This window comes from Passer domesticus, chromosome 4 (assembly GCF_036417665.1).
Source record: "Passer domesticus isolate bPasDom1 chromosome 4, bPasDom1.hap1, whole genome shotgun sequence".
NCBI classification, from domain to species: domain Eukaryota; kingdom Metazoa; phylum Chordata; class Aves; order Passeriformes; family Passeridae; genus Passer; species Passer domesticus.
In genome coordinates, this window is record NC_087477.1 from 16,756,939 (window position 1) to 16,774,652 (window position 17,714).

Genomic DNA, 17,714 nt, shown 5'->3' on the forward strand with positions numbered 1-17,714 from the left:
CTTGGGGATCTTATGTGGAATTTCAAGACATGTTTTGCTTAGTTTGGTTCTTTTTAATTTGTCTTTTAGGGTTTAAGTTTAGGGTTCATAGTTGTTAAACTGGTATTATTTTAGTTCTGATGTTTTGGAATCTTAGTAGTGAATATACAAATTTCTTCTTTAATAGGATTACATGAGGAATATTTTAGGGGCACAGAGCTGGTGAAGTATTATGCAGTGGACATAAAAGTTGTTTTTAGGGCATTTTAGGAATGCACAGACATATTCTGGTATTGAAGGAAAATGTTAATCTCTGTGAAAGAGCAACAAAAAAAGTAAATACAGTGAATAGAGTTCATTTATGTCTAACATTGATATTATAACCTAAAGGTATAACCACAAAATTTTCACTGTTCTGAACAATGTGAAAGGAAAACGTGTAAGAGATTAGTTTGTAACTAAGGCTCACTGCAGCACGGCTAAATGAATATGAAGGGTTTGTATAGAATTTTTATTATAGAAGAAGAAAATATATGAGAACAGCCAGACTGAAAAGAGGTTCTTAAACAGGAGTGTGTGTCCATTTCTGACTATCCCATTTGATTTTTTTTTTTTTTTTGGAGGGGTATTGCATACTCAGGATCTTTCCCTGTTCTCCTTCACTTTTCATACCTATCCCTGGAGACATCTGTGGTGTTGATGTTTGTTTGGCCGAGGGAATCTGAATGAGAGTATTCACAATGTACCATTGCTGATCCCAAATCATCAGCAGGCTCATGGAGAGGTTTTCTCCACAGTGGCTGTTCATTCCTCCTCATCTCTTTTTTTAAAGCTTTGGCTGATGTGAGCCCCTGGAGCTTTCAAAACCTTTTGATATTGGTAACTAGTTTCTCTCGGGTAAATAAAAGAAGAAAACTATTAGAGCAAAACAGTGAAATGGATTTTTAGATTCTCCCATAAAATACCATGGGGTCAGCATCACCCTGCCTTCCTGAAGGGGTGAAGCTGTACTTCTTAGGAAATTAGTGAGTATTACAAGAGCTGCTGGGTCCAAATTGTGATAAGTACCTAGCTTTTCACATTTGGTGCCACATTTCTGAAATTGCTACTTACATTTCATCACTGGCAGGTTGCCCACTGTTAGGATTCTGAGGCTTTCCATGGCCATGTGTTTCTGCAGCCTTTAGCATAGTAGTACTTCATGTGAGACTGTAAAACCAATGCAAAGGACAAATTAAATCCATTTTTGTTGGAATCCAAATATAATTTACATAGTTTATGAGCTTTTTTATTAATTTTTGTCCCTCTGTATGATCAGTCAGGACAGCAATAGTTGTCACTGGTACTGTACAAGAGTTAGCTATAGCAAAATAGAAAGTTTATGGGATTTCACTTAGTTTGTAGGAAAAGTTTCCATCACAGCTAAAATTACATCAAATAAGTCACTTGGTTTTAATATTACATTTAGTCTTCTGAATCACCAGGAAGCTGATCTTTAATCTATATTTCTACAGCCACAATGGTTACACACTCACTTCTGGCAGCTTATACCAGGTCCGAGGAGAGGCAGGAGTTGTGTCAACAAGGTGGCAGACTTCATTTGGCACCTCTTCTCCCAAATAGATAATGTGAGAATCTGAAAACAGCATGTACCTCACTGGTGGCTGCCTAATCTGCTGCCCTGGGTTCATGGTGAAGGAGAACCTCAGCCATTCAGCCCCAAAAACAAATAGCTGGCTCAGCCCTGCCTGTTCACGGCTGTGGCACCCCACTTTTGGGGTGTTCACTGCAGATTTTAGGGCAGGGCAGAATCAAACTGTGTGAGAAGAAAGCTGCCAGAAAGAGTGAGGAATATGGGGGCAGCAGGATGGAAATAAGCACAAAATTTTGCTAAAGTGTTCCAGTATGGAACAATATTAAGGAGGCTCTTGATGAGCCTAAAACTTCTTCCAGCTGCTTGTGAGCTACCAGTTGTGCCTGACATTCCTGATTTCTGGCTTCTAAGCCTGGTCTCTTTTTAGAACCTTGAAAAAAACCCAGTTTTTATTTGAGCTTATTAAATTTATTTTATTTATTTCCAGAGTAAAAGGTTTATGTGGAAACAAGTTTGTGTGGTGTTCTCATGACTCAAATAGTAATACAAGCACCCCTGAGGAAATGAAAAGTGACACAGCATGGGCCAGCCTCCGAGGACAGCTGAGTGCTTGAAGGCTGCAGCCTGGCTCCTCAGTTCATCCTGCACTGAGCACATACATATTCCCTGCTCTTTTCCTCCTTTCCATGTGACACTGGGTGCCAGAGGTACAAAATGGACTGAAAAGCAGGATTTTGTGGTGGGGGGGATGGGGGGACATGGTATCTCTCTGCCATTTTGCTTTCCTTTGTTAGTAGATGTAGAAGAGTTTCTGGTTTTTATGAGAATTTTATGCTGCCTACACACTTCCAGTACAGTGACATTACCAGGTAAAAGCATGGGCAGAGAAGTATTGCAGTACTGGACTTCAGTACATTTATACAGACTTCAGGTTCATTTATACTGTGTTATCAGAATTTGCAGTGTGTGCCTTTTGATTAGAACTGCCAACATCTATTTTTAGTGTGACAGCTGAATTATGGGTTTTGTGAGGAAAACCTCACAGCTGATTGAACTTGTATTGACAGGATTGCATTCTGTATTAACAGGAAAACAGCCACTTCAGGCCCCCTAAATCCCATCTTTTCCTCTGCTTTTACTGTAAGGCCCTGAACACCCAGAGTAAATCAGGAAGCGTTTGCCACCACAGATTCTTTCAATGTAAAGGAAACCAAACATGTCATTGCCAATTGACAAGAGTAGCTCTTTTGATACATTTATGTCTTCTTTTAATCTGCTCTTTGTCTTTCAGATGTGGATTGATTTATCCTTTTAGCATTTCTGTCTTAAGCAAAATATTTTTGTTAGTTTGTAGGAGATAAATCGCAGCTCTTCCCTCTAAATACCTAGTGGCTGACTCTTAATTTCTTGATCTCTGTGTGTGAATAAAAGTCTGACCTTGTTTTGCTACTTAAAAGTACTCAGGGAAGGTAAGGGAATACAGAGCTGTACATAATGAAAACCATCAAAAGGAAAAAAAAAAAAACCAACACAAAAACAAATCAATCTTCTTGGAGGTTTTGAATTTTAGTGAGGTTGAAAGATGTTGATTTTCTATGGACTAATATGCATTTTAACTGATACATGGAGTTTAATGTTACAAGCAGGTCAAACAAATTTTGGCATTCCTGTAATCTTGTAATGCTATTGCTTGCTTGAGGTTGAATTATTTAGAATGGAAAGTGTATAACAAAAAAAGGATATAAATATATCCATAGAAACAAAAGGACCAGGAACTAGAATTCTATAATGTTTATAGTTACTAATAAGGAAAGGAAATAAATACAAGTTGTTCTTAAACAAGCTGGTAAAATTGAAAGTGAGCACTGCAAGTTCTCCCAAGTGCTTTCCAGCCATACAAACTTGCAGAAAGTACATTTTAGCACAGATACAGCCCAGCTGAGCGTGGAGCTGAAGCATGCACAGTGCTATTGTTTCCATTTGCTAACAGGCCTTACTTGCTTCAGGGGTCCGTGCATGTTCCGGCTGTTTTTCATTCCAAGTAGCTCAAAGCTCTAGGACAGTTTGGTCCCTTCACATCTCAGTAGGAAAGCTTCAGATTGAAATGGACAAACAGCCTCCCTCATTCAAAAACAGAGCTTCTTTTTTTTTTTTTTTTTTTTTAAATTCCCCCAGGATTCTTGCTGTTTCTGAAGAGTTGTGCTCATGAATAGTAATATGAAATAAAATAATTACTGAGGCTCTTATTACAAGGTAATTAAAAAAAGATGGGGGTGAAATATCTGAAATATCTTTCAGTTTGTGTGTTTATCTGTGTCTTTGACTATCTATCAGTTCCTGCAACTCCAGGAAACTTCAAATTCACTAGTCAGCATCAAGCACATCTAGTGGAAAGATAAATATAACAAAGTACTGTGAGCACCTCAAAAAAAAATAGGTGTCTTCTGTTGAGAAGAGACACTGTTTTCATGCCTTCATCAAGAGTCAGGGTGTCAGTGACCACCTCAGGAGGGGACAGCATCCAGGCAGCAGAGAACCAGCAGCCTGCTGGTGCTGGAGCTTCAACTGGAGCTCTGTGCAGTCCCAGGAAGGTGTTAATGTGATTCACTGAAAAATCTGGCAGCCACAAAATACAAATAGAAAGAAATGCATCTGGGTCTATTCTGATGCTCCCAGAACTAGCAGCTCTCTTGCTTCAGGCTGGCATCTTTCTGCTCTCTTGCTCCTTTTCCTCTGCTAACATAGAGCTTACACATCTTACCCACTACTTGCAAGAAGAGTGTGGAGACAGCATAACTTTGTTACCTTGCCTAATTCTGCCTTCCTAGTTTTAGTTCCTTCTGGAAGGAATTGGAGAAATGTCCCTCTGCACATCAACCCTCCAGCTTCCAGCTTTAGAGTCAAGCTCTTTTGTGATATGTCTGGTGTTCTTCCCACATTTCACCATATTCCTTTTCATTCGTGCTCTTATCATCACCAGTGCTTGAAAATACCTTAACACTCTAGGGCAAGAGCAAAATACCCTCTCCTCTTCGTATCTCCCTCAGCAAACTCTTCTTTGGCAGCACTTGGACATGAGTCAATAGCAACAGCCATCACCTGACCATGCTGCTGCTTCTGCTTTGTTGCTCCCCTTTTGATCTCACTGTATTCTGCTCACAGACCTGTGCTGTTTAGCAGAGGTCCTTGGGACATGGACCAGGCCTTTGTGCTTTGTACAGAGTGTTTCTGTTCTCTGGCTGAATGTCTTGACCTTTAAAAAGCAACTCTAAGACTGTCAGAATGTGGTTTACTTAATCAAGAATTTAATTCAGAGATAGCGACTCTCTGTTACAGGGCTAAAATTCTCTCTGTGTACTGTTCATGCCAACACAGCTTTGCCCACACAAATGTTCATGGAGTTCAAATAAAAAGAGCTGTAAATAGAGAATAAAAGGCCTTGAAAATGGTGAGGTAAGCTTTCTTAATATTTACGTTCTTCCTTGTTAGCAAAATGGGTAATTTGAATTCAACCTAATCTGTCTTTATTTCAAAAATGAAAAAATACGACCGATACTTCTCAGCAGAGCAGATTAGTGAGCTGCAGTGAGCTAAGCACAACACAATGAAATGAGGCAATTTAAAGAAAACCATTAAAGGTAAAAACATTTGAGTAATCAACAACAATGTTCCCTTCAGAACAGGTCATTACAACGAAGCTGGTTGTGCTGCCAGTCCTGTTGCTTTTCACTGACTACAAAGCAGAATAGAAACTTTCTCCATAAATCCCTGGGTGCTAATGCAGGAAGGTGACTGTGTAATCTGAGCTGTCTGACCCTGGCGAAGGAACAGACTGTAAGCTCACTGCCTAAAGAAATTATTAAAAAATTCAGTGCTGGGAGGAGAACTTGCTTCTTTATTAATGTTTATCAGATTAAAGAAGTTAAATAACTGAAGCAATATGAGCAGTGGATAAAAGCAGGGAAGTGAAAGGAAAAAAAACTGGTTTGGGAGTGTGCCATGGCCTCTGTCACAGAGCCTCTCATTGATCTGCCTTCTAATTCATCCTGTCAAACAGCTGGCATGGCCTGGGGTCCACAGGCAGAGGAGCACCATTCCTAAACCCTGCTGTCCTGAGCACAGATGCTTTCCCTGATGCCTGGTCATTCCTAGCCAGCTTCCAGAGCTTTGGCAGAATGGTTCAAGATGGCAGATGACACCATGATGACACAGAAATTCATACAAAAGGGATATGAAGTGAATGCATAGTTAATACTGTTGTCTTTATCTCTGTAAAGAGTATCTCCATGAATCTGGTAGGAAATAAATATGGGCACATTGCATTAAAATTCCTTCTTGGAAGGTATATATCCCAGAAGTTAAGGAAAGGAGCTTTTTTATTTGCATGTGAGAGTTTTAATGTGCTTTGAAAGGAATTGATCTGTCAGTGCTGGGGCTGAGATCGTTACCCACAGAACACAGTGCACAGCTTGCTCTTCAAAGAGCTTTTTTATGTGCTGTTCCAGGCAGCTGCACAGCCCAGCAGAAAGGGAGGCTGGAGTGGCATCCTTCTCTTCTCAACACCACTCTTTTGCTGTGTTTGGCCAAACCTCCCCAGTAAAAGCTGTCACCCTCAGGCCGGTCCCACAGCAGACTGCCATGTCCCTGTTCCTCCTCAGCATTGCTGTCAGGCTGGTGGCAAAGGCCAGGATTAATGCCAGCCCATGAGAGCACAGAATTTACACCGAAGATGTTTCTCAAAGTCTCTACAAGAGTCAGTACAAACTGAAGTGGCCATAAGTATCCATTTATAGGAAAAGTAAAAAGTAAAGTAGTGACAGACAACGAGTATTTTAACAGGGGAATCTAATTTTTCTCCTTTTACCACATGTTATGCAAAGGACGACGGTGAGCTCTGTATTTGCTGGCAGTGGAGGGAAGTCTGGGGAATCTATTCATTTTCCTCCTCATTTAAACAAACACTCTCAGAACCATGACCAAGAAAGGAAGTAAAAGTACTTAGCAAACTTCTATTAAGTGTTCTAACTCAATGTTTGTATTTTGCTCCTGAAAAATATACTGACTGTATTGATAGCACAGTAGTGTCCAGCTCCTGCAATCTGATGTGGGAGAGGGCTCAGGGAATATTTTTAACCTTGTATGGAAAACTAGTTTTATTTTCAAAATACCTGCAGCTCAGAACAGTCTGAGCTATTCTGAAGCAAAAATTGTGTCCTTCAAAGAAAGTTCATACAACTCCCACGGGGTAATCCTGTCTGGAAGAAAAAGCTGGTGCCCAGAGACAGGAATCCCTCTGAGGAAATCTGTCTCTTCCCCTAACTTTCTAGTACTTTGGGAATGTGATTGTAAAACAGAGGTCTTGTGGACACCCAAGAACATTCCTGTAGAAAGATGATTTCTTTCCAACAGATAGCTGTCTCAGATAATACCAACCTGCTACATAATGCCACTGCTAGGAAAGATTTCATAGATTTTAATTTGATGGATAAACCTGTGACTTTGCTTACTAATCTGGAAGATTTTGCGTATAAGCAACAATATTTATGAAATTATCCTCCATTCGCATTAGACTGTATTTTTGGCTGTTGAGCCAGAAGTTCTCACTTCGGGGATTGTAAAGCAGATTTTAAATGAGATTGAAAAGATAATTTGGTCTTGAGAAGACAAAATATTTAAATTCTGTTAACTTTTTATTCCCATCTCGTCGCTTTGAATGTTTCATGCTACAGTTACCTTGTGTCTAAGTAAAATTTTATTAGTTAAGGATGAGCTGCACCTCACAAATGCAATCTCCAAAGAAAAAGAAAAATAAATGAAGAACTGATGGGGTTTTTTTTAAGGATACATCTGAAAGGTTTGGATAAAAGATTTTAATTTCTTTCCATAATTTATCACTCCCTTTATCAAAATAATGTCCCTCCTGCCACAGAAGGTATAAGTCATAAACTGCATTAGATGGTAGGTGTTGTGTTTTTAATCAATAGTGTTGTCACTGCATGGCTTGGTTTTCCTCAGGAAAATCCCACATCTTTTGCAGAGTGAAGAAAAATATTTTGGACTTAGTAGCTGCCTTGAAATAAATTAATCATAGTGACGAAAAAGAGGCAGAATTGTGAAAGGCAGGTGTTTTATGGCAATGAGTGGTCCATTATTTCATCTTTCTGAGAGCAGGACAGGATATGATGTGCAGATTTGTGCCCATCAGTGATCTCACTAAGCACAGAATGCACCAGAAACATCAGAGGCTCAGGAGCAGAAATGGCTGCAGTGGTGCTTGGATACTTTGCTGTCCCTTTCACCATCATATTCTCTTAATGACTGCAAAAGTAATTAAATCTGAGAAGCAGATTTTTGGGTCAATTTCTCCTGTCTACCCTCTACTATATGTTTAGAGTGACTAATTTCACCAGGGTTTATCTGTATTTATGGAAATGTACTATGAAGGAGAAGCTTGTTGATGGTGACATTTTGCCCTTGTTGGGAGATTTGCACCTGAAGTGGAATTTCCATCAAAACTGTGAGGAAGAACCAAATCTGAATGATGTGAATGTGTTATTTCACTTTGGCAATTTTGCTTTAAAAGCTGTTACTGTTTTTCTTGAACCACGAGATTCAGCTTTTTCTAAAATAACATATTTACTGCTTCTGTCCCACAATAGCTCACAGAAATGGCCTTGTGTCTGTGTCCAGTGCTGTCTTGGGAATCCTTAGAGGTGTCCATCAGTCTGAATATCTCTGAGTGACTAACAGAGTGCATGAGCCTTAAGAGCAGCCCTGAGAACTTTGCTGCCACACAGGAAGTACAGTGATGTCAATGAGAGTTCAGTATAGATATGTGATTAGATGTGATCTAATGAAGAAGACAGATACCCTCTGGAATCAAGAATATTTCTTCGGATTCTTCAAGAACCTTATTCTCCGTAACTCTGTGAGCTTAAATCCGATTTGCATTGGTGAGGTTGCTGAGAAATAATAAGTACAAAAAGGGAAAAACAACAAAGGGTCTTGACAAGTATTTCTTGGCAATTCCCACTTCCCGTGAGAAGCAAACACACAAATGCTTTTTTCAGAGTGACGCAGATGTCACCGCACGTCCATCGCTTGGGAAGACGCAGATGGACTCATGTTTGGAGAGAAAAAACAACGGGCAGGGAGTTTGGAGAGGAAAAACTGGTTTTGATATTTTGTGGCTGCCACCTTCTGATAGAGGCGTGCGTAGGCAGAGGGGCAGCAGGGCAGCCCCAAGCTTCTCCCTCCATGCCCACAGCTGCCAGGGCTGCTCTCAGTCAGAGGGTGCTCTGCCAGGCACTTTTGGGAGGAGGGAGAGGGCAAGGGGCACGGGCAGGCTGTGGTGGGGCCTGGCCATCAGCTCTGTCCCGGCACTCGTGCTGCCAGGATAGCAGGAGGAATGCGGGGTGAGTGGCTTAGTGTGGGCCAGACCTCCAGTTTCACCCAGCCTGCTCCTGTTCAAAGACTTGCTCTTTGAATTGGCTTCTTCATGGGAAAGGACAGTTTCCATCTCACCAATTAGTGAACATGGCTGCTGTGCACAGACCAGACATAAAACAGCTGTGGAAAGAGGGGGGGAAACCTGGAGCTGTGAACCAGAGAAAGACGCTGAGTTCTGTGGTGGCTCAAGGTCTCAGTTATGTGAGCAGGGATTCCAGCAATGCAATTCCTTCCTGCATACCAGTAGGGATTTAGTTCCTTCTGATTTCCTGCCATTTTTGTCTAATTGGTTAATTTTACTGACTTGATAGACAAAAAGTCAGAATTTCTTACCTCCATTTCTACCCCGTCACAAATTAGAATTATTTTTGTTATAACTAATTATTTATTTATTACTGAAAAGGATGTTGTTAATTCTTAATAAAAATTCAGGATCCCATATGGATGAAGTAAATGAATCACAATGTACTGAACATGGATTTGAAACACCAGCCTGTCAGTGTCATCCAGTGGAATTTGGCCAGAAGCTGCACTATAAATATGTGGGATCTACTTTGTCATAGGTTATATTTTGCTTGCTTTCTATGCTAGAACACTGATGTCTGATTTTGAATCATTAATTTTCCATTTATTCTCATTTGATATATGCAAATATGTCAGTGACTGGAAGTGGAGAAAGTTGGCAATTTATCTTTTCTAAGAGGTCATCTAGGAATGAGCAAACTATTAAACAAGAGTTTATTCCTCTTGCTGAAGTAAGAAGGATTGCACTGCCAGCTTTGATATTCCCAGCAAGCACAGTTAAAAGTGTATCATACACCTAAGGCTTGTGCTGGAAAGAATTTTGCTTGCTTTTGTAATATAGGTGTGAAAGAATATGAGGGACATTAGAGAAAGGGGGAAAGGGGTTTAGTCTGTATCAGTTGCAAACAGCAGGAGAAGAGAGGCTGTTATTTCATTACCAGTGAGTAGATACCTACTGCATGTGATCTCTGAAAGACTCCTTAAGTCTTCTGAAAAGTCTGGAAAAGCACTTTTCTATATAATCTGTATCTGTATCTTTATCTCAAAAGTTTTTGAACACTGCCCTAAAGTACTTAGTTATTAGGGCAAGTTCAAATTCCTTTTACCCACTGGAAGAATGAAATTGTCACTTTGGAACTTGTCTTCTATGAAAAGGAAAAAACAAAACATCTTATAATTCTTTCCTGGAGCTTAAGCAAAAAAAGTTTTCAGAGAAAATTTTCTATTTAGGGGAAAACACTGAAAAGCCTCACGTGGCACAGCCTCAGCACACATTACATACAGAACACACCCTGGTGGCTGTGCAGCACTGGAGAGTGCTCGTGGCTCTCACAGGCCCTGAAGGGTTCAATACTAATGAAATGGTTAATGGTGGCAAATTATCCAGGGGAATAGCCTGTATTCCATGCAGCCTTGTAAAGGATGTTTTCCTGACTTGTTTCACATCCCATATTGCAGGACTTGTTTTTGTCAGCCAGTCCTCAGTGAAGCTGCTGAGCTGGGCCCTGCTCAGGCTCCAGCAGACTGCAGCAATGAGGTTAATGCCCCCCAGTGCAGATTCATTAAAGTTTCTCATCCGGGCTTGCCTTTTCTTCAGCAGAGTTTACTGATCCCTATAATTTGATGACAAAGGTATTAATGAAATTTGTGTTAAAGAGCATTCATTTAGAGAAAAAAACCCCAAAAGCAACAAATACTTTTAGTAATATTTAAAGCAATCTGGATTATTTCGAAGTACCTGTTCTAAGGGTTTAACTACCTTTGATTTATGTAAAAAAATATTAGATGATGGTAATCTACAAGTGTGATCATAACAGAAACCTTTTTATCCAGTTGATTTTCAGCCAAAAGAAGACCAGTGGCTTCTCCCCGTGTCTTTTTTTTTCAAGGCCGTATGGTACTGTTTGTTTGGGAAGTATGGCCTTCTTGAAACCAAAGATAGCCAGGAAAGTAGAACAATTTAATTTAGATTATAATTTGCAATTTAATTTGAGGCTGAGAAGACATTCTGAGAAGCATGGTAGTAATCCAGCGGAGGGAGAGTGAGATAAATAAGCTTGCACTAATGTCAGCACTAATAAGGATCCTGTTTTCAGCAGCTGAGGCAGAGTGGTCAGGAACAGCTCAATTATGTCTGTGCTGCACCACAGCTTGTGGTTCAGATAAAACCAGAGAAACCTCACAGTGTCTGGCTCTGAAATTTGGCAGCAAAATACTGGAGGCTATTCCAGATGTGCTCATTGGGAACTTGAACAAATTCTTACTTTCCTTCAACTTGTGACAAGATGCAAAGCTTTCTTTCAGTCTCCAGACTTAGAAGATGTGTTTTAACATTGTGTTTTAAGCAATGACATGCAAGTACACGTGTCTCACTTCAGAGGCTGCTCCAGGTTCTCTGATAATTTAGGAGTTAAGTGTTTTGTTGTGCATTTGCTGGATTGGAACTCAATAGAGCTGTAGCATTTCATCTCTCCCAGCTTATTTCTCCTCCTACCCCCAGTCTGTTAGAAGCTAATAACCTAAACCTCTAAGATAGCCTGATGTTACAGATATTGCACAGTTCCTAAATACAGTGGGAGCAGTTATTCAGCTTCTCAGGTACTGTTGTGAGAACACAAATAATATTAAACATTACCTTGGGATGTCACTTTTCATTTTTGTGGTGAGAACAGAGATGTGAGTGTGGAACTCTGATGGAGACTTTGGGGCTTTAGAAATGCTGTTTGCTTTAAAGCTTCATCTGTGAGCTTAAAGGCATTTCAAATAAAATGCTCTATTCTTTCAGGGGGTTTTTGCGTGGATGTAGTTGGTCAAATATGTACAAAACCTGACTACAGGCCTTGTCCCTGTACATATTTAGGGAAACAGAGACTCTTTCTATAAATTATAATAAATGTACAAATTGTATGACAAACATTGTAAAATTTTGTCTGAAAAGTTCAGCCAAGCACTAGATACAAATTGAATTTGATTTCCAAGATTCCAGACAAACATATTTTTGTTCCTCTAGATTTATGAGCTGTTCTAGTTCTCCACTAATTTCCTCTTAGTTCTTGGAGCTGTGTTTATATTTTGCCTACTTGAGCATCCTTTTCTATGCCAGTCCTTAAGTTTGATTTTCTAGTCAAGTACTCTTCTGGGGACACTCAGCACATCAATCCCTTGAGGGCTAAATTTGGAAAGCACAGCATCAATTGTTATCATTAACTGCCTTTAGAATACATTGGAGTAGTGAGAGAAGTGATAGATTTCCCAAAGCTTCCTAAAGAAGCATTTCCTACTTCAGACCAGGACACATGCTCTGCTATCTGTTTAATCAAGTAACAGAAGGAACAGTCATAGTCAAAAGCCAGAAGAGGAGCAATTATCTAGTCAAATAATTTGAACATCTTTAAAATTTAACTCCACGATGCAGTAGAGCATAATTTCATTTTCCTCCAGACATTAAAATTATTAATAATAATAATAAGTCACTATAAATTATGAACAGTACAAAGTGTTCAAACCAACTCAGTTGTAAATTTCTTTTGGCAAAATTCCAGAGGTCTTCCAGAGAAGATTTTTTGTCTGATACTGTGCCACCGTTGCATTTCTTTTTCTTTTAGTGCCAGCAAAGAGAAGCAGAAGGCTGGACCAGCCATTCTTCTGGGCAGGAGATAAAGAGATCAAGAAAGACTCCTAATGTTACCTTGAAAAAGGATGTAGGCTACTGGCTAAGGTTGGGAGTAATGGGAGGTGAGTTATTTCATAATTAGTTTGGATAGTTTCCATGAGCTGGTTAGAGAAAAATGATAGAATTCTGAAACTATAGCAGAGAAAGCACAAATAGCAAATCACTCTAATGAAAGCTTTTGTGAGCAAAGCCTTTCATTATAGCTATTCCAAATGTGCAAAGGGGCAAAGTAACAAGTCTAAATACATTTTGCTTTTTCTTAAGCAGTGCCCAGTGTGCCTTGAGCTCCATTTGTTCAAGTAAGTGGGAATATGGTGATACAAAAGCAGATGGTGTTTGCTGCTATTGGATGACAGATGTTCCCTTATCCCTGAGATTATGCAGTTAAGTGTAATGCATTTATAGCTGGGTTATGCAAAATACTGAGCACCCTCAGCTCACATTAATGGCTGGGGCAGCTGGAGGGGCCCGGTGCCTCCCAGAAGGTGCACAGCTCTTGGGAGTCAGGGACCTTCGTAGCTGAACTCTTCACCTCAGCTCTTGATTTGGAGATGCCCTGGTCATCAGTGTTCAGCACCTTTGGGATCAGCTTGCAGTCACTCCCATTAGGCTTGAAGTCAAAGACCTTCCCTCTTCGCAGGGAATGGACCAAATGCTGAGGAACTTGGTTGATGCAATTGTGTGAATGTAGCAATCCCACTAACAATAATCATGTTGAAACACACGTTTGTATGCTGCACTGAGGTAGAAAGGAGATAAGATAATCTCTGTGCTCAGTAGAAAGTGCTCACTAAAAGCTAAACAGTTCCAGTTGCTGGGCAGCCTCCCCTTTAGCTTTACACTGCTGCAGTGTAGCAGCATTGGGTGATGCCCTCCAGTCAGCCCTGATCCTCACTGCCCCTTGAACATGGCCCTCCCCAGATTTCAAATAGGGCTCCTTCTCCTTCCACTGAGGTTTCTTTGAAATGGCCAGAAGCATTTTTGTATTTATTAATATGCACCCTGAGATGAGGCTGGCAAATGTATGAAAGTCAGTCATACCGACTTTCATATATTAAAGAGCTGCCAGAGGAGTGCAAAAGGGGATACCCCACTAATGAGGATTCTGTTAAAATTCATTAGGATGAATTTCTCCACAGTTATTATTTACCAGTTAAAAGTCAATGAGAAGCCAAGCTCTTTCTTATATCAGGGCTGATTGTGCAAAGTACAATCACCTATCCATAACTTCTGGATGTTACTGCATACTCTGGATGGATATAGTTACAAAGCAATAATTTAGGACAACATGCCACATGAGTTAATTCATCCTTGCCTTAAAAGTTCCTGGATTCCTGCTGAACCTTAGCTTTGAACTTCTCTGAATAGAAACAGGAGATAGGGACTTCAAAGCTGATACATTTCCTGGATAACACAGTGTACCACCAAGTTTCTGTTAACACATATTAAAATAAATTTTCAGCAGTTAATTCCAATAGTATTTAATTTTATATTTTCATGCTACAAATAGCAGTGTTCCTTTGTATAAAATTGTAAGTTTGATTTCACTTTATGGTTTTCTGTGTTTTGAACAGCAGATTTTTTTTTAGCCTATGAAATTCTGTAATTTGAAAAATAAAATAATCTCCAAGGAATTGCTGCTTAAAAAAATTGGATCTCTTATACCAGCTCCCTCTAAATTCTTCTCTTTCTTAAACAATGCTGTATTTTTATGTAAGCAATACACATGCCAGACATTTCCGTGAAAAATATGATGTGTACAGTGCACTTCATTTATTTCTTGACATAACAACATAAGTTGAAAAAACACAGCAGTTTGTAGGAATTAAGTTAGGATATAAAACAGACTATTTATGTCAAGAGGAGGAGACAATTTGCATTAAAAAGAGGGAGACGAGGACTCCCTGCATAGTTCATGCAAATCTTATGTGAATTTTATAAAAACATGAGAGGGACTCACTGCAGCCATGTGACAAAGCGCAGAGCATTGTCACCCCAGGACAGTCACAAAAACAGGACAGAGTTTTACTCTGGAGAAACCCAAATTCTGAATCTGAATCTAGTATGTGCACAAACCCCATTGCTTATGGAAGTTCTGGATGTGAAAGTGCCTCACCACCTCCTGTGACCCAGGAAGGCTCTAGGGCAGCACAGTTTCTTTCCCACTCTCTGCAAAGGAGGAATTTGTCACTTTGGAACTTGTCTTCTTTGGAAGCAGGATTTCAGCAGGCACTGGTAGGAGTTATAGCACTGTTCTGAACAAAACATACTGTCTGCCTGAAATCACAACAGAATTTCAGGATGAGCAGGCTGGCATGAAATAAATATTTGAAGTTCCGTCCACTTCAGGCGATTTGCCCAAAATAATAGGTGATATCATTTAAAAATGATATTTGGTTTCCAAATACCCATCTAAATGCATTTTATTTGGCAGCCTGACAGAACAGTCATTTTTAGAATTTTATGCCATTAAAATCAGAGGTCAGTTAAAGTGTAACTATCCAAACATTAGACTAATTATTGCTACCCCATGTCTGTCAAGGGCTTTGTTCCTTGTCAAGATGCCTGCACACTTTAGCATAAATGCTGTAACTCTCCTTCCCTAGCATCCCTCTTTTCCTTCACCCCAACCCACACACAGAGTGGCATTTAAATAAGATTCTTCACACTGTGTCATAAATATTAATGACATGAAGCTCAGAGCTTGGCATTTTTCACTAATGGCCCTCTTCATCACAGTTTCACCTCTGGACTGCAGCCAGCCCCTGTGTAACTTGCTGTCATTTTTTAAAAACATGTTACTATCAAAGTGAAACAAAATACTGAAACAATTTCTCACAAATTAAAATTGTTGGCAAATCTTTTCTCCACATTGTGCACTTGGGGTGCCATTTGGCATGACTTCCTGAACAATGCCCATGTTGGCTTGGCATGGTTTGTCTTGTAATTACAGCTTATGCCTTTCACCTAATCCCTATAATAGCCCCAAATGAGCTGTGGATGAACACTTGATATAAAACTCAGCCTGGTTAAAAAAAAAAAAAAAGTATATATTTCCCTACAATCCAACTTTTTTATGAAGCTACCAGAAAATCTCCACAGAAAGATTAATACCGTTGTTGGCATTTCTTAGTTCTTGTGGTTATTTGCATCATTTCTGTCCTTTCAGTCTGAGCTGTACCAGTCATCTGAAATTGTAAATTAAACAACAGGCAATGTTTTGGAGATATTTATGGCAGTGTTCAAGATTTAATTTTCTGTTGTCTTTCTGCCTGAGTGAAACACGTACAGCTCAGTCTCTCCATACAAGATAACGAGACTTCTGAACAAGCTGCCAGACACTGACACACTTCCTGAAACAGCAAGTACGTGTTTGCTTCTTCTTAACCTTCATTTTCTATCTGAGTTAGGACCACAGTGTCCACATCCCACAGGCTTGAGCCTTTCAGTTTCTACATCATCACTGAGAAACTGACATTTCACTAAAACAACTGGGTGAATGAGAACAATAATAATTTGTCCTTTGCCTTCAGCTGAAAGTAAAAGTAGAAGGTGGATAAGCAGAAACATATTCTGGGCTCATTGAAATCAAATGTATTTCACAGTGTGGTGTGTGTCAGAGCTTTTAGTGCTTGGAATTAAACAGGATAAAGAGCAAACAGAACCACAGGACTGTAGCGACTGTAGGGCTGGAAAGAATAAGAAATCACCTGATACAAGGCAAAAGCAGCAACCTTTGGGTGCTTCCTGGCAGACAATTGTCAGCCAGCCTAGAAATCTACAGTAGAGATGCACAAAACCTCAGTCAATTTTTCCTGCTGTTCATGGCCCTTCCATTAAAAAATGTTTCTGATGATGTAACCTGAGTATTTCTCTAATTTTGTCTTGCTACTTCTGCAGACCCATAAAATAGCCTTCTAACATGCCTGAGAGACTGTTATCAAGGCTTTCCTCAGTCTGTTTGGCTAAATATCCCACTTTTCCAATATTTTACCCTAATTCATGATTTATAGATCACTTCATCATTTTTATTGCTATGTTTGGGACTGTGTCTGACCAGTCCATGGACTTCCTGAAGTGTGGTCCCTGACACAGCCACAGCAATCCAGCTAAAGCCTTATCAGTGCTGCTCTAGCAAAAGGGTTCCTCTGCAAACTTGTCTGCTAGCTGCATTCCAGAATGACATTCTGTGTTGGCAGCAGCATGACATTAACTCCCTGATCAGACATGAACATGTCTGATCTCAGCTGTCTTTTCTATGCTTTTTTCTATCTGAATTTCTCCCTCCTCAGCTATTCCACATTTTCTGTCTGTGTAGGTTATTATTCCTGACTGTGGTGGTAACACTTGTAGAAGTCAAAAAAGGTACAAAGTTTTCCATTTGTATCTCCAGTTTGTCACAACCGTTATTGTGGAATCCTATTCTTGACCTCCAAAGTTCTGGCAATGTACCAGACTTCCTTTTGTCCCCAGGTCACACAAGCCTCTTCTGTGATGTGACCTTTGGGTAGGGAGTGAAAGCACTGAACAGCACTGGGACAGACCCCTGTGGAACATCCATTTGATACATCCTCCAATTCGATAAGAAACAGAACTGTTCAGCTCTGCACTCCCATTGGTCATCCTTTTCCCCTAATTTGCTGTGATATGAGACAGTATTACAGACATCACACTAATGAATGCTAAATATTGAAGATTCATAGTTTTACTTTCTGCTTTATTTCTCAATAATACAATTTTGAAAAAAAATGCTTAATACGCAGTAAACAGGAACCTTTGAAAACACACATTTAAAATAACATATTTTATGTTGGTTTGTTTCTTCTTCAACATATAGAATTAAAATATTATAAGCTTGTGCATTTTAAAAGTCTGCATCATTTGATGGTTAGGTACCAAATGCCATTTTAATTGTCTCTACTGTTTGAAGACAAATTCATGATATACTTCAAATTCAGGTAAGTGTTTAAGTTTTAGAAGCTTGGAGCATTTGCT

At 39.7% G+C, this 17,714-nt stretch overlaps 1 protein-coding gene across 1 annotated transcript in view; it reads right to left on the bottom strand.

The window, feature by feature from the left end:
* The window catches only part of PDE5A (phosphodiesterase 5A), a 102,661-nt gene that overhangs the window by 52,500 nt on the left and 32,447 nt on the right, over positions 1-17,714 (bottom strand). Inside the window, exon 4 of the mRNA XM_064416370.1 lies at positions 1,093-1,188. Coding sequence (XP_064272440.1) covers positions 1,093-1,169 — 77 coding nt within the window. The 5' untranslated portion in view covers positions 1,170-1,188. The remainder of the gene's footprint in view (positions 1-1,092; positions 1,189-17,714) is intronic.